Source organism: Salmo trutta, unplaced genomic scaffold (assembly GCF_901001165.1).
Source record: "Salmo trutta unplaced genomic scaffold, fSalTru1.1, whole genome shotgun sequence".
Classification (NCBI taxonomy): domain Eukaryota; kingdom Metazoa; phylum Chordata; class Actinopteri; order Salmoniformes; family Salmonidae; genus Salmo; species Salmo trutta.
This window is the reverse complement of record NW_021822731.1, coordinates 94,160-111,659: the sequence shown is the minus strand read 5'-3', so window position 1 is coordinate 111,659 and position 17,500 is coordinate 94,160. Positions and strand designations below refer to the sequence as shown.

Genomic DNA, 17,500 nt, shown 5'->3' with positions numbered 1-17,500 from the left:
CTTCTTCTCAAGGAAGCTCAGCCCGGCGGAGCGAAACTAGGATGTGGGGGTCCGGGAGCTGTTGGCTGTCGTCAGGGCTCTGAAGGTGTGGAGACATTGGCTTGAGGGGGCTAAACACCCTTTTCTCATCTGGACTGACCACCGCAATCTGGAGTACATCCAGGAAGCGAGGAGACTCCAAAACCAAAGTACAAAATAAATGGGTAAAGTATACACTTTACCCATTCATTTTGTACTTTGGTTTTGGAGTTGGTTTTTCATTAAATACTCCATATTAACCAACTTGGTTTCTCCTGCGCCTGATTTCCCTGCCACCTACACACCCGAACATGACAAGATTTGCATATTATAGTGACCAATAGGACAGCTGTGAAGTAGCTACAGTAGATTTGCATATTATAGTGACCAATAGGACAGCTGTGAAGTAGCTACAGTAGATTTGCATATTATAGTGACCAATAGGACAGCTGTGAAGTAGCTACAGTAGATTTGCATATTATAGTGACCAATAGGACAGCTGTGAAGTAGCTACAGTAGATTTGCATATTATAGTGACCAATAGGACAGCTGTGAAGTAGCTACAGCAGATTTGCATATTATAGTGACCAATAGGACAGCTGTGAAGTAGCTACAGTAGATTTGCATATTATAGTGACCAATAGGACAGCTGTGAAGTAGCTACAGCAGATTTGCATATAGTGACCAATAGGACAGCTGTAAAGTAGCTACAGCAGATTTGCATATTATAGTGACCAATAAGGCAACTGTAAAGTAGCTACAGTAGATTTGCATATTATAGTGACCAATAGGACAGCTGTGAAGTAGCTACAGCAGATTTGCATATTATAGTGACCAATAGGACAGCTGTGAAGTAGCTACAGCAGATTTGCATATTATAGTGACCAATAGGACAGCTGTGAAGTAGCTACAGCAGATTTGCATATTATAGTGACCAATAGTTCTTCCCATCTCACAATGAACCAAATCTGCCTAATAACAACTATACATGAATGGAGTCAAGCTGTCCTCCCAACACCACCAAGAATAAACATATTACAACTAGACATGAATGGAGTCAAGCTGTCCTCCAACGCCACCAAGAATAAACATATTACAACTAGACATGAATGGAGTCAAGCTGTCCTCCAACGCCACCAAGAATAAACATATTACAACTAGACATGAATGGAGTCAAGCTGTCCTCCAACGCCACCAAGAATAAACATATTACAACTAGACATGAATGGAGTCAAGCTGTCCTCCAACACCACCAAGAATAAACATATTACAACTAGACATGAATGGAGTCAAGCTGTCCTCCCAACACCACCAAGAATAAACATATTACAACTAGACATGAATGGAGTCAAGCTGTCCTCCAACGCCACCAAGAATAAACATATTACAACTAGACATGAATGGAGTCAAGCTGTCCTCCAACGCCACCAAGAATAAACATATTACAACTAGACATGAATGGAGTCAAGCTGTCCTCCAACGCCACCAAGAATAAACATATTACAACTATACATGAATGGAGTCAAGCTGTCCTCCAACGCCACCAAGAATAAACAGTTGTCTTTATTTCATGAACAAAACCTTCTCCATTAAAACAGCATTAGTGTTACAGAACACACCCTCTTCCTTTATGGTTCCCATAGACATGGATAAACGTTGTTCAAACACACACACACACTAACGCACGTACACACACACTAACGCACGCACACATAGACTAACGCACACACACACTAACGCACGCACACATAGACTAACGCACACGCACACATAGACTAATGCACACACACACTAACGCACGCACACATAGACTAACGCACACACACACTAACGCACGCACACATAGACTAACGCACACGCACACATAGACTAACGCACACACACTAACGCACGTACACACACACTAACGCACGCACACATAGACTAACGCACACGCACATAGACTAACGCACACACACTAACGCACACACACACACAACCTAAATGCTGCGTTGCGTAATGTGTTGTTAACGTTATCGACCCAGTGTGGTGATGTTGTTTTAACGTGGAAATAATTACGCCATCCCTCCCTCCTCCCTCCCTCTCTCCCTCCCTCTCTCCCTCCCTCCCTCCCTCCCTCTCTCCCTCTTCTCTGTCCCTCTCTCCCTACCCTCCCCCCTCCTCCCTCTCTCCTCCCCTCCTCTCTCTCCTATCCTCTCTCCCTCTCTCTCCCTATCCCTCTTCCCCTCTCTCCCTCTCTCTCCCCCTCTCCCCCCTCCCTCCTCCCTCCCCCTCCCCTCCCTCTTCCCTCGCTCTCTATCTCTCCCCTCCCTCCCCTCCCTCTCTCTCCCCCCTCCCCCTCCCTTCTCTCCTCTCCTCTCTCCCTCCCTCTCTCCCCCCTCCCTCCCTCTCTCTCCCCCTCCCTCTCCCTCTCTCCCCTCCCCTCTCTCTCTCTCTCCCTCCCTCTCTCCCTCCCTCCCTCCCTCCCCCTCTCTCTCTCTCTCCCCCCTCCCTCCCTCTCTCCCCCCTCCCTCCCTCTCTTCCCTCCCTCTCTCTCCCCCTCCCTCCCTCTCTCCCTCCCTCTCTCTTCCCCCTCCCTCCCTCCCTCCCTCCCCTCCCTCCCTCTCTCTCCTCTCTCTCTCTCCCCCTCCCTCCCTCCCTCCCTCCCTCTTTTCACTGGAAGGAGAAATAGATTAAACAAGTGTTAAGTATACTAAGCTTAGTATTTATTAGCCAGTAAGGGTTTCCTTTCTTCCCCCAGACTGGGGCTGGGGATTCTCATGATGAGGAGAGGTTGAGGTCCTGTTCCTGCTTAATCTGTAATTACCTGGTTCGTCGAAGAGAGTATGATGTCTTGTGTTTAGGGCCAGGAGTTTCTCTTGTAGCCTGTCGATGTTTAGGGCCAGGAGTTTCTCTTGTAGCCTGTCGATGTTTAGGGCCAGGAGTTTCTCTTGTAGCCTGTCGATGTTTAGGGCCAGGAGTTTCTCTTGTAGCCTGTCGATGTTTAGGGACAGGAGTTTCTCTTGTAGCCTGTCGATGTTTAGGGCCAGGAGTTTCTCTTGTAGCCTGTCGATGTTTAGGGCCAGGAGTTTCTCTTGTAGCCTGTCGATGTTTAGGGCCAGGAGTTTCTCTTGTAGCCTGTCGATGTTTAGGGCCAGGAGTTTCTCTGTAGCCTGTCGATGTTTAGGTCCAGGAGTTTCTCTGTCTGTAGCCTGTCGATGTTTAGGGCCAGGAGTTTCTCTGTAGCCTGTCGATGTTTAGGGCCAGGAGTTTCTCTGTAGCCTGTCGATGTGTTAGGGCCAGGAGGTTTCTCTGTAGCCTGTCGATGTTTAGGGCCAGGAGTTTCTCTTGTAGCCTGTCGATGTTTAGGGCCAGGAGTTTCTCTTGTAGCCTGTCGATGTTTAGGGACAGGAGTTTCTCTTGTAGCCTGTCGATGTTTAGGGCCAGGAGTTTCTCTTGTAGCCTGTCGATGTTTAGGGCCAGGAGTTTCTCTTGTAGCCTGTCGATGTTTAGGGCCAGGAGTTTCTCTTGTAGCCTGTCGATGTTTAGGGCCAGGAGTTTCTCTGTAGCCTGTCGATGTTTAGGTCCAGGAGTTTCTCTTGTAGCCTGTCGATGTTTAGGGCCAGGAGTTTCTCTGTAGCCTGTCGATGTTTAGGGCCAGGAGTTTCTCTGTAGCCTGTCGATGTTTAGGGCCAGGAGTTTCTCTGTAGCCTGTCGATGTTTAGGGCCAGGAGTTTCTCTTGTAGCCTGTCGATGTTTAGGTCCAGGAGTTTCTCTGTAGCCTGTCGATGTTTAGGACCAGGAGTTTCTCTTGTAGCCTGTCGATGTTTAGGGCCAGGAGTTTCTCTTGTAGCCTGTCGATGTTTAGGGCCAGGAGTTTCTCTTGTAGCCTGTCGATGTTTAGGGCCAGGAGTTTCTCTGTAGCCTGTCGATGTTTAGGGCCAGGAGTTTCTCTGTAGCCTGTCGATGTTTAGGGCCAGGAGTTTCTCTTGTAGCCTGTCGATGTTTAGGGCCAGGAGTTTCTCTGTAGCCTGTCGATGTTTAGGGCCAGGAGTTTCTCTGTAGCCTGTCGATGTTTAGGGCCAGGAGTTTCTCTGTAGCCTGTCGATGTTTAGGGCCAGGAGTTTCTCTTGTAGCCTGTCGATGTTTAGGTCCAGGAGTTTCTCTGTAGCCTGTCGATGTTTAGGACCAGGAGTTTCTCTTGTAGCCTGTCGATGTTTAGGGCCAGGAGTTTCTCTTGTAGCCTGTCGATGTTTAGGTCCAGGAGTTTCTCTGTAGCCTGTCGATGTTTAGGGCCAGGAGTTTCTCTGTAGCCTGTCGATGTTTAGGGCCAGGAGTTTGGTGGCTTCTTCATTGGGGAGTACGGGTCCTTGGTAATGGCTGGAGCGGAATAGGTGGAATGGTATCAAATACATCAAACACATCGTTGCCAGTCCATTAGGGCTGATCATGTAAAACCAGGTAGTTTGGATGGAGAGAGAGAGAGAGAGAGAGACAGAGAGGAGAGAGAGAGAGAGAGACAGAGAGAGAGAGAGAGAGACAGAGAGAGAGAGAGAGAGAGAGAGAGACAGAGAGAGAGAGAGAGAGAGAGAGAGAGAGAGGAGAGAGAGAGACGAGGAGAGATGAGAGACAGAGAGAGACAGAGAGAGAGAGAGAGAGAGAGAGAGAGAGAGAGAGAGAGAGAGAGAGATGTTTATAAGGCTACAGTATTTATAAGGCTAGTATTTCTGTGGAGATTGAAAGGGGAACGGCAACATGTACAGTGGCATTCATCCCAAATGGTGCCCTATGGGTCCTGGTCTAAAGTAGTGCACTACTACCCTATAGACCCTGGTCAAAAGTAGTGCACTACATAGGAAATAGGGTGCCATTTAACGCATACTCATTGTCGGACCTCGAAAAGTGGTCTCATGTGGAGATTAGTCCATCTCGTCCCATGCCATCTGTTGGTTAGATCCAGCTTCAATCCCAAATGATAATAGCCAGCCATCTATCGTCAATGATGGAATAAGCTGCCCTGTATGCCTTTTTTTACATCTGAAATTGAAGTCTCAGATAGCAATTTATTATTTAACTAATAAACGAGTGCCATAGTGAGTTACGTGATAATCCACAACAGAAGGGTGACTGTTTGGTTGGTAGTTTAGTCCTGTCCATTGGGATATGTGAACCCATGTTGGCATCATGCAAATTCCGGTTGATTCAATTTCTTCGAGAGATACCACAGTGCTGGGGTTTTAAGGTTAGGGTTAGTGGTTTTAATGCACCATACTTCTAACCCGTACGTCTGACCAGACTGTCACTGGGAGGGCCAGTAGAGTTTAGTCTTCTCCCTGTAGGGTTAGTGGTTTAATATCTCTTAATATCTCTGTAGCTACGGCTAGCAGGCTGGGTCACAGCCTCTCTGTAGCTACGGCTAGCAGGCTGGGTCACAGTCTCTGTAGCTACGGCTAGCAGGCTGGGTCACAGCCTCTCTGTAGCTACGGCTAGCAGGCTGGGTCACAGCCTCTCTGTAGCTACGGCTAGCAGGCTGGGTTACAGCCTCTCTGTAGCTATGGTTAGCAGGCTGGGTCACAGTCTCTCTGTAGCTACGGCTAGCAGGCTGGGTCACAGCCTCTCTGTAGCTACGGCTAGCAGGCTGGGTTACAGCCTCTCTGTAGCTATGGTTAACAGGCTGGGTCACACCCTCTCTGTAGCTACGGCTAGCAGGCTGGGTCACAGCCTCTCTGTAGCTACGGCTAGCAGGCTGGGTCACAGCCTCTCTGTAGCTACGGCTAGCAGGCTGGGTCACACCCTCTCTGTAGCTACGGCTAGCAGGCTGGGTCACAGCCTCTCTGTAGCTACGGCTAGCAGGCTGGGTCACACCCTCTCTGTAGCTACGGCTAGCAGGCTGGGTCACAGCCTCTCTGTAGCTACGGCTAGCAGGCTGGGTCACAGTCTCTGTAGCTACGGCTAGCAGGCTGGGTCACACCCTCTCTGTAGCTACGGCTAGCAGGCTGGGTCACAGCAGGGTTAAAAATAGATAGGCTATGTATAGTCTGTGAGCTTTTCCATTCGTTCGTCTGTCTGTCTCTGTGTGAGGGAGAGTGACCCTGTAGCCTGGTGGGTCTTGTGATCTGAGAGTTCTTGTGAACAATGTCATCATGCAGCTACGCTGGACTGGACAGCATGGTAGACCAGTAGAGGAAAGTGGATATCGAAGACACGTTAGGTCAGAAAGTGAAGGGGAACTAATATATGAATGCCATTCCTCTGTCCTGACCTGGTTGGCTATATGTCCAGTAGTAAAAAACCTAATTGGTCTTTGATTCAAAACAATACACATTTGGTTTACCCTTCGAGGTAGTCTGAAACAACATACTACAGCAGGGAACCATGACACACCTGGTGTGACCTCTGGCCTTTTACTGGTGCTGTCTCTACGGTGCTGTCTCTGCGGTGCTGTCTCTGTATTGTGCTGTCTCTACGGGGCTGTCTCTCTACGGTGCTGTCTCTGTACGGTGCTGTCTCTGTACGGTGCTGTCTCTGTATGGTGCTGTCTTTGAATGACACTGCACCTGGATGTGGAATTACCAAATGGCACCCTGTTCCCTACATAGTGGGATAGTCTCTCTCTTGTCTCTCTTTTGTCTCTCTCTTGTCTCTCTCTTGTCTCTCTCTCTCTCTCTCTCTCTCTCTCTCTCTCTCTCTCTCTCTCTCTCTCTCTCTCTCTCTCTCTCTCTCTCTCTCTCTCTTCATTCAATTCAAGGGGCTTTATTGGCATGGGAACATGTGTTTACATTGTCAAAGCAAGTGAAGTAGATAATAAACAAAAATGAAATAAAGAATTCAAAAAATGTACAGTGAACATTACACTCACAAAAGTTCCAAAGTAATAAATATATTCCAAATGTCATATTATGTGCAAATAGTTAATGTAGAAAAGGGAAAATAAATCAACATAAATATGGGTTGTATTTACAATGGTGTTTGTTCTTCACTGGTTGACCTTTTCTTGTGGCAACAGGTCACAAATATTGCTGCTGTGATGTCACACTGTAGTATTTCACCCAGTAGATATGGGAGTTTATCAAAATCGGGTTTGTTTTCTAATTCTTTGTGGATCTGTGTAATCTGAGGGAAATATGTGTCTCTGATATGGTCATACATTGGACAGGAGGTTAGGAAGTGCAGCTCATTTTGTGGGCAGTGTTGCACATAGGCTGTCTTCTCTTGAGAGCCAGGTCTGCCTACGGCGGCCTTTTTCAATAGCAAGGCTATGCTCACTGAGTCTGTACATAGTCAAAGCTTTCCTTAAGTTTGGGTCAGTCACAGTGGTCAGGTATTCTACCCACTGTGTACTCGCTGTTGAGGGCCAAATAGCATTGTAGTTTGCTCAGTTTTTTTGTAAATTCTTTCCAATGTGTCAAGTAATTATCTTTTTGTTTTCACATGATTTGGTTGGGTCTAATTGTGTTGCTGTCCTGGGGCTCTGTGGGGGTCTGTTTGTGTTTGTGAACAGAGGCCCAGGACCAGCTTGCTTAGGGGACTCTTCTCCAGGTTCATCTCTTTGTAGGTAATGGCTTTGTTATGGAAGGTTTGGGAATTGCTTCCTTTTAAGTGGTTGAAGAATTTAATGGCTCTTTTCTGGATTTTGATCATAAGTAGGTATCGGCTATTTCTGCTCTGCATGCATTATTTGGTGTTTTACTTCTCTCTCTCTCTCTCTCTCTCTCTCTCTCTCTCTCTCCCTGGGTTGGGTTTCATGTTCTGTAGTCTTTATAGCTTCATAATGCAGCTGGGTAATTCCCTTAACAGAGCTGTAGGTTTTGTCTCAAATGGCACCATATTTCCTATATAGTGCACTGCTTTAGAGCAGAACCCTATGGGCCTTAGTCAAAAGTACTGCACTATATAGGTAATAGGGTGGCATTTGGGACACAAGCTTAATGTTGAAAACAGCACCCTGGCACAAAATGATCCCTTTGTTCTCCAGGCTCTACACGACCAGCGCTCATGTTCGTACCCACCCCGTAAAACAGGCTTTATTTTACGGGCAACAATTGTTTAAAAAAGGGTGTGAAGGAAACGTGAAAAAAAGCGAGGGATTAAACAAACTAGAGGGGACAGACAGATGTCATTCCTGTAGGGGTTCATGTAGCCTGGGTGTGTTTACCCAGAATACACCACTCTCTACCTCTGTCAACGCTGTTTAAGCCATGCCACATTTAAAGAGCAACTGAAAGTAGTAAGAAACTTTTCCTTTTGAAAACAACATATGTGGCATCGATTTGAGTCAGAAACATTGATTCTAGTGTCAAAATGTACTACAAAGTGTAAACAGATACGTCAGTCTCATCCAAAACCGAGATTTATAATTAGGGGAAAAAATGATCTGTCACGAAATTGAGGTAAAACTAACCGTTTTCCTTGGGTTTATTTCAAACCTGCCCACATGCCCACAGTTGGCAGCATCCAAATATTCATACATTCGGATGCGCAGCTACACACGACACAATTGTGAAACCCATGTCAATTTGGTTTGACATTCGATATCCCTATGGGGTTAGTTAGGGACCATAAGTAAATTACACAATGTCCATTGGGACAATATTTTAAAATGTAAATAGCTCCAAATTTAATCGACTTAAAAAAAAAAACTCAAACCAACTATAAATTGTAGAAATTAATATACAAATATTAAAAGCATTTAATGAGACAACTAAAAGGTGTGCAACATGACAATATTGCCCCATTTACATTGTGTAATTTATTGACAGTCCCTAACTTGCCCAACAGTTAGGCTATCCAAAGTCAAACCAATATTGCCACCAGCAAGTTGGTTAGCTTGAGGCTACTTCCAGACACAATACCTATTTCAAGGTATCTACAAGGGTGAGTGACTGTAACTGTGTTTTGGCAGAGAGTGAAAGAACAAATGCTTCCCACGTTCAAACACAAGAGACACCCACATCAAAGCACGTGTCCAAGACCCAAATCTCATTCTCTGTCACATTTCCTATAGAGGCGAGAATTGAAAACCGAGGCTAAATCAGAATGTTCAGACCCCCGTTAACCAATTGGCATATTTTTTTATTTAACCTTTATCTAACTAGGATTGGAAACTTTTAAGAATGTATTTGGATAAGTGAAGGCACGGGTTTCTCTATTACTTTCCTGCTACTCCAATCCAACCCTCTCCAATCCAACCCTTTCCAATCCTACCCTCTCCAATCCAACCCTCTCCAATCCAACCCCCTCCAATCCAACCCTCTCCAATCCAACCCCCTCTCTAATCCTACCCTCTCCAATCCAACCCTTTCCAATCCAACCCCCTCCAATCCAACCCTCTCCAATCCAACCCCCTCCAATCCAACCCCCTCCAATCCAACCCTCTCTAATCCAACCCCCTCCAATCCAACTCTCTCGAATCCAACCATTTCCAATCCTACCCTCTCTAATCCAACCCTCTCCAATCCAACCCTCTCCAATCCAACCCTTTCCAATCCTACCCCCTCCAATCCAACCCTCTCCAATCCAACCCTTTCCAATCCTACCCTCTCTAATCCAACCCTCTCCAATCCAACCCTCTCCAATTCAACCCTCTCCAATCCAACACTCTCTCTAATCCAACCCTCTCTCTAATCCAACCCTCTCCAATCCAACCCCCTCTCTAATCCAACCCTCTCCAATCCAACCCTCTCTAATCCTACCCTCTCTAATCCAACCCTCTCCAATCCAACCCTCTCTCTAATCCAACCCTCTCCAATCCACCCCCTCTCTAATCCAACCCTCTCTAATCCAACCCTCTCTAATCCAACCCTCTCCAATCCAACCCCCTCTCTAATCCAACCCTCTCCAATCCAACCCCTTCTCTAATCCAACCCTCTCTAATCCAACCCTCTCTAATCCAACCCTCTCTAATCCAACCCTCTCCAATCCAACCCTCTCCAATCTGTGAATGAAAGGAGGAAGGTTTGATGCAGTAATTCTAAAGTATTCAAACAATTATGGTATCCAATCCTCGCCAATTGATACACTGGACTCCTAGTGTATTGGCCAATCAATCATTCCAATCTTAATTCCAACCCTCAGATGTCCACAGACTAACTTCTCTTTCCCGGTACCATTTTAACATGTCCTTTTGCAATACATCTTTCTATTTTATTGCGATGTCTTACGAGGGTCTTAAACCTCTTTATTTTGACAATGTCTGGTGAGATTGCCCTAAAAATAAATACTAACTAAGAATATAATCATATTATACAAGTAATCATATATACAAGCTTGGCACATCTGTATTTGGGGAGTTTCTCCCATTCTTCTCTGCAGATCCTTTCAAGCTCTGTCAGGTTGGATGGGGAGCATCGCTGCACAGCTATTTTCAGGTCTCTCCAATGTTCGATCAGGTTGAAGTCCGGGCTCTGGCTGGGCCACTCAAGGACATTCAGAGACTTGTCCAGAAGCCACTCCTGCATTGTCTTGGCTGTGTGCTTAGGGTCGCTGTCCTATAGGAAGGTGAACCTTTGCCTCAGTCTGAGGTCCAGTGCGCTCTGGAGCAGGTTTTCATCAAGGATCTCTCTGTACTTTGCTCCGTTCATCTTTCCCTCGATTCTGACTAGTCTCCCAGTCCCTGCCGCCGAAAAACATCCCCACAGCATGATGCTGCCACCTCCATGCTTCACCGTAGGGATGGTGCCAGGTTTCCTCCAGACGTGACACTTGGCATTGAGGCCAAAGACGTGAATGTTGGTTTCATCAGACCAGAGATTCTTCTTTCTCATGGTCTGAGAGTCTTTAGGTGCCTTTTGGCAAACTCCGAGCGGGCTGTCATGTGTCCTTTACTGAGGAGTGGCTTCCATCTGGCCATTCTACCATAAAGGCCTGATTGATGGAGTGCTGCAGAGATGGTTGTCCTCCTTCCATCTCCACAGAGGAACTCTAGAACTCTGTCAGAGTGACCATCGGGTTGTTGGTCACCTCCCTGACTAAGGCCCTTCTCCCCCGATTGGTCAGTTTGGCCGGACAGCCAGCTAAAGGAAGGGTCTTGGTGGTTCCAAACTTCTTCCATTTAAGAATGATGGAGGCCACTGTGTTCTTGGGGGCCTTTAATGCTGCAGAAATGTTTTGCTACCATTCCCCAGATCTGTGCCTCGACACAATCCTGTCTCGGAGCTCTACGGACAATTCCTTTGACCTCATGTCTTGGTTTTTGCTCTGACATGCACTGTCAACTGTGGGACCTTATATAAACAGATGTGTGCCTTTCCAATCATGTACAATCAATTGAATTTACCTCAGGTGAACTCCAATCAAGTTGTAGAAATATAACAAGGATGATCAAGGGAAACAGGATGCACCTGAGCTCAATTTTGACAAACCTGTTTTTGCTTTGTCATTATGGGGTATTGTGTGTATATTTTTATTTTATTTAATCCATTTCAGAATAAGTCTGTAAACGTAACAAAATGTTGAAAAAGTCAAGGGGTCTGAATACTTTCCGAAGGCACTGTATAAGCTGGAAGTAGAAGCCTAAGTGTTGTTGTCCATTAGTTTACTCCAATTACGGTTAAGGGAAACTAATAAAGCAAAAATATAAATATTTGTAAAAGTTTTTTAGGAATATGGCGACACCCCCACCTCTGCCAACTCCATAAACATTATATCCATTCAGAGAACATTCCAGAACATTCAGATCCATTATATCCATTCAGAGAACATTCCAGAACATTCAGATCCATTATATCCATTCAGAGAACATTCCAGAACATTCAGATCCATTATATCCATTCAGAGAACATTCCAGAACATTCAGATCCATTATATTCATTCAGAGAACATTCCAGAACATTCAGATCCATTATATCCATTCAGAGAACATTCCAGAACATTCCGATCCATTATATCCATTCAGAGAACATTGGATTAATACAAGACTCAATGAGGGTTACCCCCAGCAGGCAAATCGGAACACTCTGCACCTTATTGGGACGTTTATTGATAAATTGGGATAGATAGTTAATGTTGAATGCTAATGTAATGTAGCCTTCAGTACCTGAATCACATTTCCACCCACAGTTTTTATGTCAGTAAAGTCATACCATATATATATATAAAAACATCACGACAGCTTTTGATGGAAACAGGAAGTTTTGGTATAATTTCATGAATGCCGACACATCATTTGTTTGTTCGACATGGTGGGATCTTTTTTGTGTGTCTGTAAAAATAATAATGTGAGAAATGACGGTGAAAATTCCTTTATGTTCAAATATTGATATAATGACCCTCATATCGAAGTAAACTCTCTGTCACGTGATGATATGTGGTGTCTGGTCCATCCCCACTACGACTCAGGAAACCATGCAGTTTACTAGGCTGCAGATGAAATAACTCACAATGAACTTCACAGGGTGGTGAAAGTGATCTTGATGCTCTTTTCCAATAAATATCGAGGGTCTTATTTTGATGATATGACGATCAATGCTTGACTGCCATAATCTCATCATGTAGACTAGCCTACCCACCTGGTATCTTGGCTATGTTCTGTTATAATCTCATCATGTAGACTAGCCTACCCACCTGGTATCTTGGCTATGTTCTGTTATCTCAACATGTAGACTAGCCTACCCACCTGGTATCTTGGCTATGTTCTGTTATAATCTCATCATGTAGACTAGCCTACCCACCTGGTATCTTGGCTATGTTCTGTTATAATCTCATAATGTAGACTAGCCTACCCACCTGGTATCTTGGCTATGTTCTGTTATAATCTCAACATGTAGACTAGCCTACCCACCTGGTATCTTGGCTATGTTCTGTTATAATCTCAACATGTAGACTAGCCTACCCACCCGGTATCTTGGCTATGTTTTGTTATAATCTCATAATGTAAACTAGCCTACCCACCCGGTATCTTGGCTATGTTCTGTTATAATCTCAACATGTAGACTAGCCTACCCACCCGGTATCTTGGCTATGTTCTGTTATAATCTCAACATGTAGACTAGCCTACCCACCTGGTATCTTGGCTATGTTCTGTTATAATCTCAACATGTAGACTAGCCTACCCATCCGGTTTCATTCCGTTCTATTCATTGAGAGGAGTTAAGTTCCATTCCACTCACGTTGTAATAACCAGAGGTAGAGATTAGTATTTAACCCTGTTGGTCATCTATGAACGTTTGAACATCTTTGCCATGTGCTGTTATAATCTCCACCCGGCACAGCCAGTAGAGGACTGGCCACCCCTCATAGCCTGGTTCCTCTCTAGGTTTCTTCCTAGGTTTTGGCCTTTCTAGGGAGTTTTTCCTAGACACCGTGCTTCTACACCTGCATTGCTTGCTGTTTGGGGGGTTTTAGGCTGGGTTTCTGTACAGCACTTTGAGATATCAGCTGATGTAAGAAGGGCTATATAAATACATTTGATTGATTTGATTGGTTGTAGGCCTATCTGCGAGCTGTTGTCTAGAGTGAATGTACCAAGTTCAGAGGAGACACATTTGCTATTTAACGCAACAGTGTTTGTGACAAAACTATCTGATGAATTTAAAATGCGATGGAAACACATTGAACATTAGTTTTTTATTCGGTACATAAAAATGTAAGCGGATTTGTTGTTGTTGTCGTTGTTGTGTACTACGGCATCACGCACTGATTTTTATCCTTACCAAGTCAGTTTGGTGGAAACACACCACTGGTGGAAAAATGAGCAGATTTTATAATAGCAGCATGAAAATCTGTCGCCAATTGGATGGAAACCTAATGTTACTGCTACTGTCTGTATCTCCTCTCTCTCTAGCTACTGTCTGTATCTCCTCTCTCTCTAGCTACTGTCTACTGTACTACTCTCTCTCTAGCTACTGTCTGTATCTCCTCTCTCTCTAGCTACTGTCTACTGTACTACTCTCTCTCTAGCTACTGTCTGTATCTCCTCTCTCTCTAGCTACTGTCTACTGTACTACTCTCTCTCTAGCTACTGTCTGTATCTCCTCTCTCTCTAGCTACTGTCTGTATCTCCTCTCTCTCTAGCTACTGTCTACTGTACTACTCTCTCTCTAGCTACTGTCTGTATCTCCTCTCTCTCTAGCTACTGTCTACTGTACTACTCTCTCTCTAGCTACTGTCTGTATCTCCTCTCTCTCTAGCTACTGTCTACTGTACTACTCTCTCTCTAGCTACTGTCTGTATCTCCTCTCTCTCTAGCTACTGTCTACTGTACTACTCTCTCTCTAGCTACTGTCTGTATCTCCTCTCTCTCTAGCTACTGTCTACTGTACTACTCTCTCTCTAGCTACTGTCTGTATCTCCTCTCTCTCTAACTACTGTCTGTATCTCCTCTCTCTCTAGCTACTGTCTGTATCTCCTCTCTCTCTAACTACTGTCTACTGTACTACTCTCTCTCTAACTACTGTCTGTATCTCTTCTCTCTCTAGCTACTGTCTACTGTACTACTCTCTCTCTAACTACTGTCTGTATCTCCTCTCTCTCTAACTACTGTCTACTGTACTACTCTCTCTCTAGCTACTGTCTGTATCTCCTCTCTCTCTAGCTACTGTCTACTGTACTACTCTCTCTCTAGCTACTGTCTGTATCTCCTCTCTCTCTAGCTACTGTCTACTGTACTACTCTCTCTCTAGCTACTGTCTGTATCTCCTCTCTCTCTAGCTACTGTCTACTGTACTACTCTCTCTCTAACTACTGTCTGTATCTCATCTCTCTCTAACTACTGTCTACTGTACTACTCTCTCTCTAACTACTGTCTGTATCTCCTCTCTCTCTAACTACTGTCTGTATCTCCTCTCTCTCTAGCTACTGTCTGTATCTCCTCTCTCTCTAACTACTGTCTGTATCTCCTCTCTGTCTAGCTACTGTCTATTGTACTACTCTTACTCTCTGTTGTGAAAATGTAATAATAACATTGTCCTTCATTCTCTCTCTCTCTCTCTCTCTGTCTGTCTGTCTGTCTGTCTGTCTGTCTGTCTGTCTGTCTGTCTGTCTGTCTGTCTGTCTGTCTGTCTGTCTGTCTGTCTGTCTGTCTGTCTGTCTGTCTGTCTGTCTGTCTGTCTGTCTGTCTCTCTCTCTCTCTCTCTCTCTCTCTCTCTCTCTCTCTCTCTCTCTCTCTCATTATCTCTCTCTCTCTCTGTAGCTTGATGACTGTGCGTTGCAGCTATCCCATAATGGAACCTACCTGGACCTGGAGTCTTCTCTGTCTGAACAGAGGGACGAGCTGGAGGGCTTCCAGGAGGACATAGCAGGGTAACACTGCCTGTCTGTCTGTCTGTCTGTCTGTCTGTCTGTCTGTCTGTCTGTCTGTCTGTCTGTCTGTCTGTCTGTCTGTCTGTCTGTCTGTCTGTCTGTCTGTCTGTCTGTCTGTCTGTCTGTCTGTCTGTCTGAACACCTTCCGAAGGGGCTTTTGTATCAATCAATCATTTATTCATTCATGTTATAGGAGTCATTCATGATTTGAAATGCAATCAAACAATTTTTGTTTTAAAATAAAATAACAAATATACCATTGAATAATTCGCGTAAACAATAAATTGACCTAAAATATCCCATATCAGAAATTGCATTCACGAATGAATGCAACTGTTTTTTAGTAGTTATTGTAATAAAGGCTTTAGAATTTTTTTTTATTACAGACTCTCTGGTATGCTAAGAATTTATTTAGTGTTGTTTACATTGTCCCAAAACGTATATTGTACCTGTTTGGCACACATAATACGCATGCAGCGCTTGCTCCTTTCCTCATTTATCTTGATCTCCAGTATTTTCCACAACTAGTCAAATTATTCCACACATCTGACTTCCCCTTTATCTCCTGAGCAACCAGTAAACATTCCCCCAATTTCGAGTTTATTTGTCACGTCCTCTGCATCCATATTGCTGTTAGATGTGTTCAGAGTTTGTTATAACCAATTTAGTTTTTCAGTCTCTCGGTCCCAGATTTGATGCACCTGTACTGACCTCATCTTCTGGATGATAGCCGGGTGAACAGGCAGTGGCTCGGGTGGTTGTTGTCCTTGATGATCTTTTTGGCCAGGGAGGGTACCCCCGTTGATGTGTTGGGCAGACCGCAATACCGCCTGGAGAGCCCTGCGGTTGCGGACTGGGCCGTTGCCCTACAGCCCGACAGGATGCTCTCAATGGTGCATCTGTAAAAGTTTGTCAGGGTTTTAGGTGACAAGCCAGATTTATTCAGCCTCCTGAGGTTGAAGAGATGCTATTGCGCCTTCTTCACGACACTGTCTGTGTGGGTGAACCATTTCAGATTGTCAGTGAGGTGTACGCCGAGGAACTTGAAGCTTTCACCTAGTTTATGTTGAGGGATAGGTTATTTTCCTGACACCACTCCACCAGGGCCCTCACCTCTCTTTAGGCTGTCTTGTCGTTGTTGTTAATCAGGCCTACCACTGTTGAGTCGTTTGCAAACTTGATTATTGAGTTGGAGAAGGTGCGTGGCCACCCAGTCATGGAGTGGGCTGAGCACGCACCCTTGTTGTGCCCCTTTGTTGAGGATCAGCGAAGTGAAGGTATTGTTTCCTACCTTCACCAGCTGGGGGTGGCCCAGGACCCTGAGCTTAGTGATGAGCTCGGAGGGTACTATGGTGTTGAAGGCTGAGCTGTAGTCAATGAACAGCATTCTTACGTAGGTATACCTCTTGTCCAGATGGGAAAGGGCAGTGTGCAGTGCGATGACGATTGCGTCATCTGTGGATCTATTGCAGCGGTATGCAAATTGTACTAAGTCTAGGGGGTCGGGTAGAGGTGATGTCATCCTTAACTAAAAAAAAGGAAAGTAAAAGATAAAGACATTTCCAGTGTTTATATTATCAGATATCAGTGTTTTAGATGAAGACATTTCCAGTGTTTATATTATCAGATATCAGTGTTTGATCAGTGTTCTGCATGCAAAGTCTCAATTGGGTGTTTGTCCCAGTTTTTAGAATTCTTGGTTGGTGAGCGGACCCCAGACTTCACAACCAAAGAGAGCAATGGGTTTGATAACTGATTGGGATGTCGAGTTTTACGTTCCCTTAGATGGCAAACAAGGCTCTTCTTGCCTTGTCTCTTAGATCATTCACAGCCTTGTGGAAGTTACCTGTGATCTCTCGCTCTCTCTCTCTCTCTCTCTCTCTCTCTCCCTGTCGTTCTGTGTTAATAACTTGATCTTTTTAGTGGGTGTGCGACAGTGTTTGTGGGTTTGTGTGTATGTATGGATTAGCCAAATGTCAAACATTGTGTGAACAATGGGTGAAGAAGTTACCCTATTCCTCTCATGATGATGAAAACAAGGTCAGAGGACAAAGGTCTCTCCACAATAGAGACAGAGAGATGGGTTCTCTCTCTCTCTCTCTAATTTTCAGATTTTCTGCTTCTTGAAAAGTTGGAGGAATCACAGCTTGCTGGATTTAACATTTTCTGGGAAGGATGAGTTCACGGAAAGTATGAACCGTTTGGAAACGGACCTGTCCTCCCTTATTCCATGGCAGAGTGGAGAGAAACTCTGGTCCTCCTCTCT

At 45.0% G+C, this 17,500-nt stretch overlaps 1 protein-coding gene across 1 annotated transcript in view; it reads left to right on the top strand.

Annotated features, from left to right (window-relative positions):
* Positions 1–15,260, top strand: part of LOC115184058 (FH1/FH2 domain-containing protein 3-like) — a 20,842-nt gene extending 5,582 nt beyond the window's left edge. Inside the window, exon 2 of the mRNA XM_029745058.1 lies at positions 15,125–15,260. Within this exon, the coding sequence (XP_029600918.1) occupies positions 15,125–15,238 (114 nt within the window). The 3' untranslated portion in view covers positions 15,239–15,260. The remainder of the gene's footprint in view (positions 1–15,124) is intronic.
* The last annotated feature ends 2,240 nt before the right edge of the window (positions 15,261–17,500 follow it).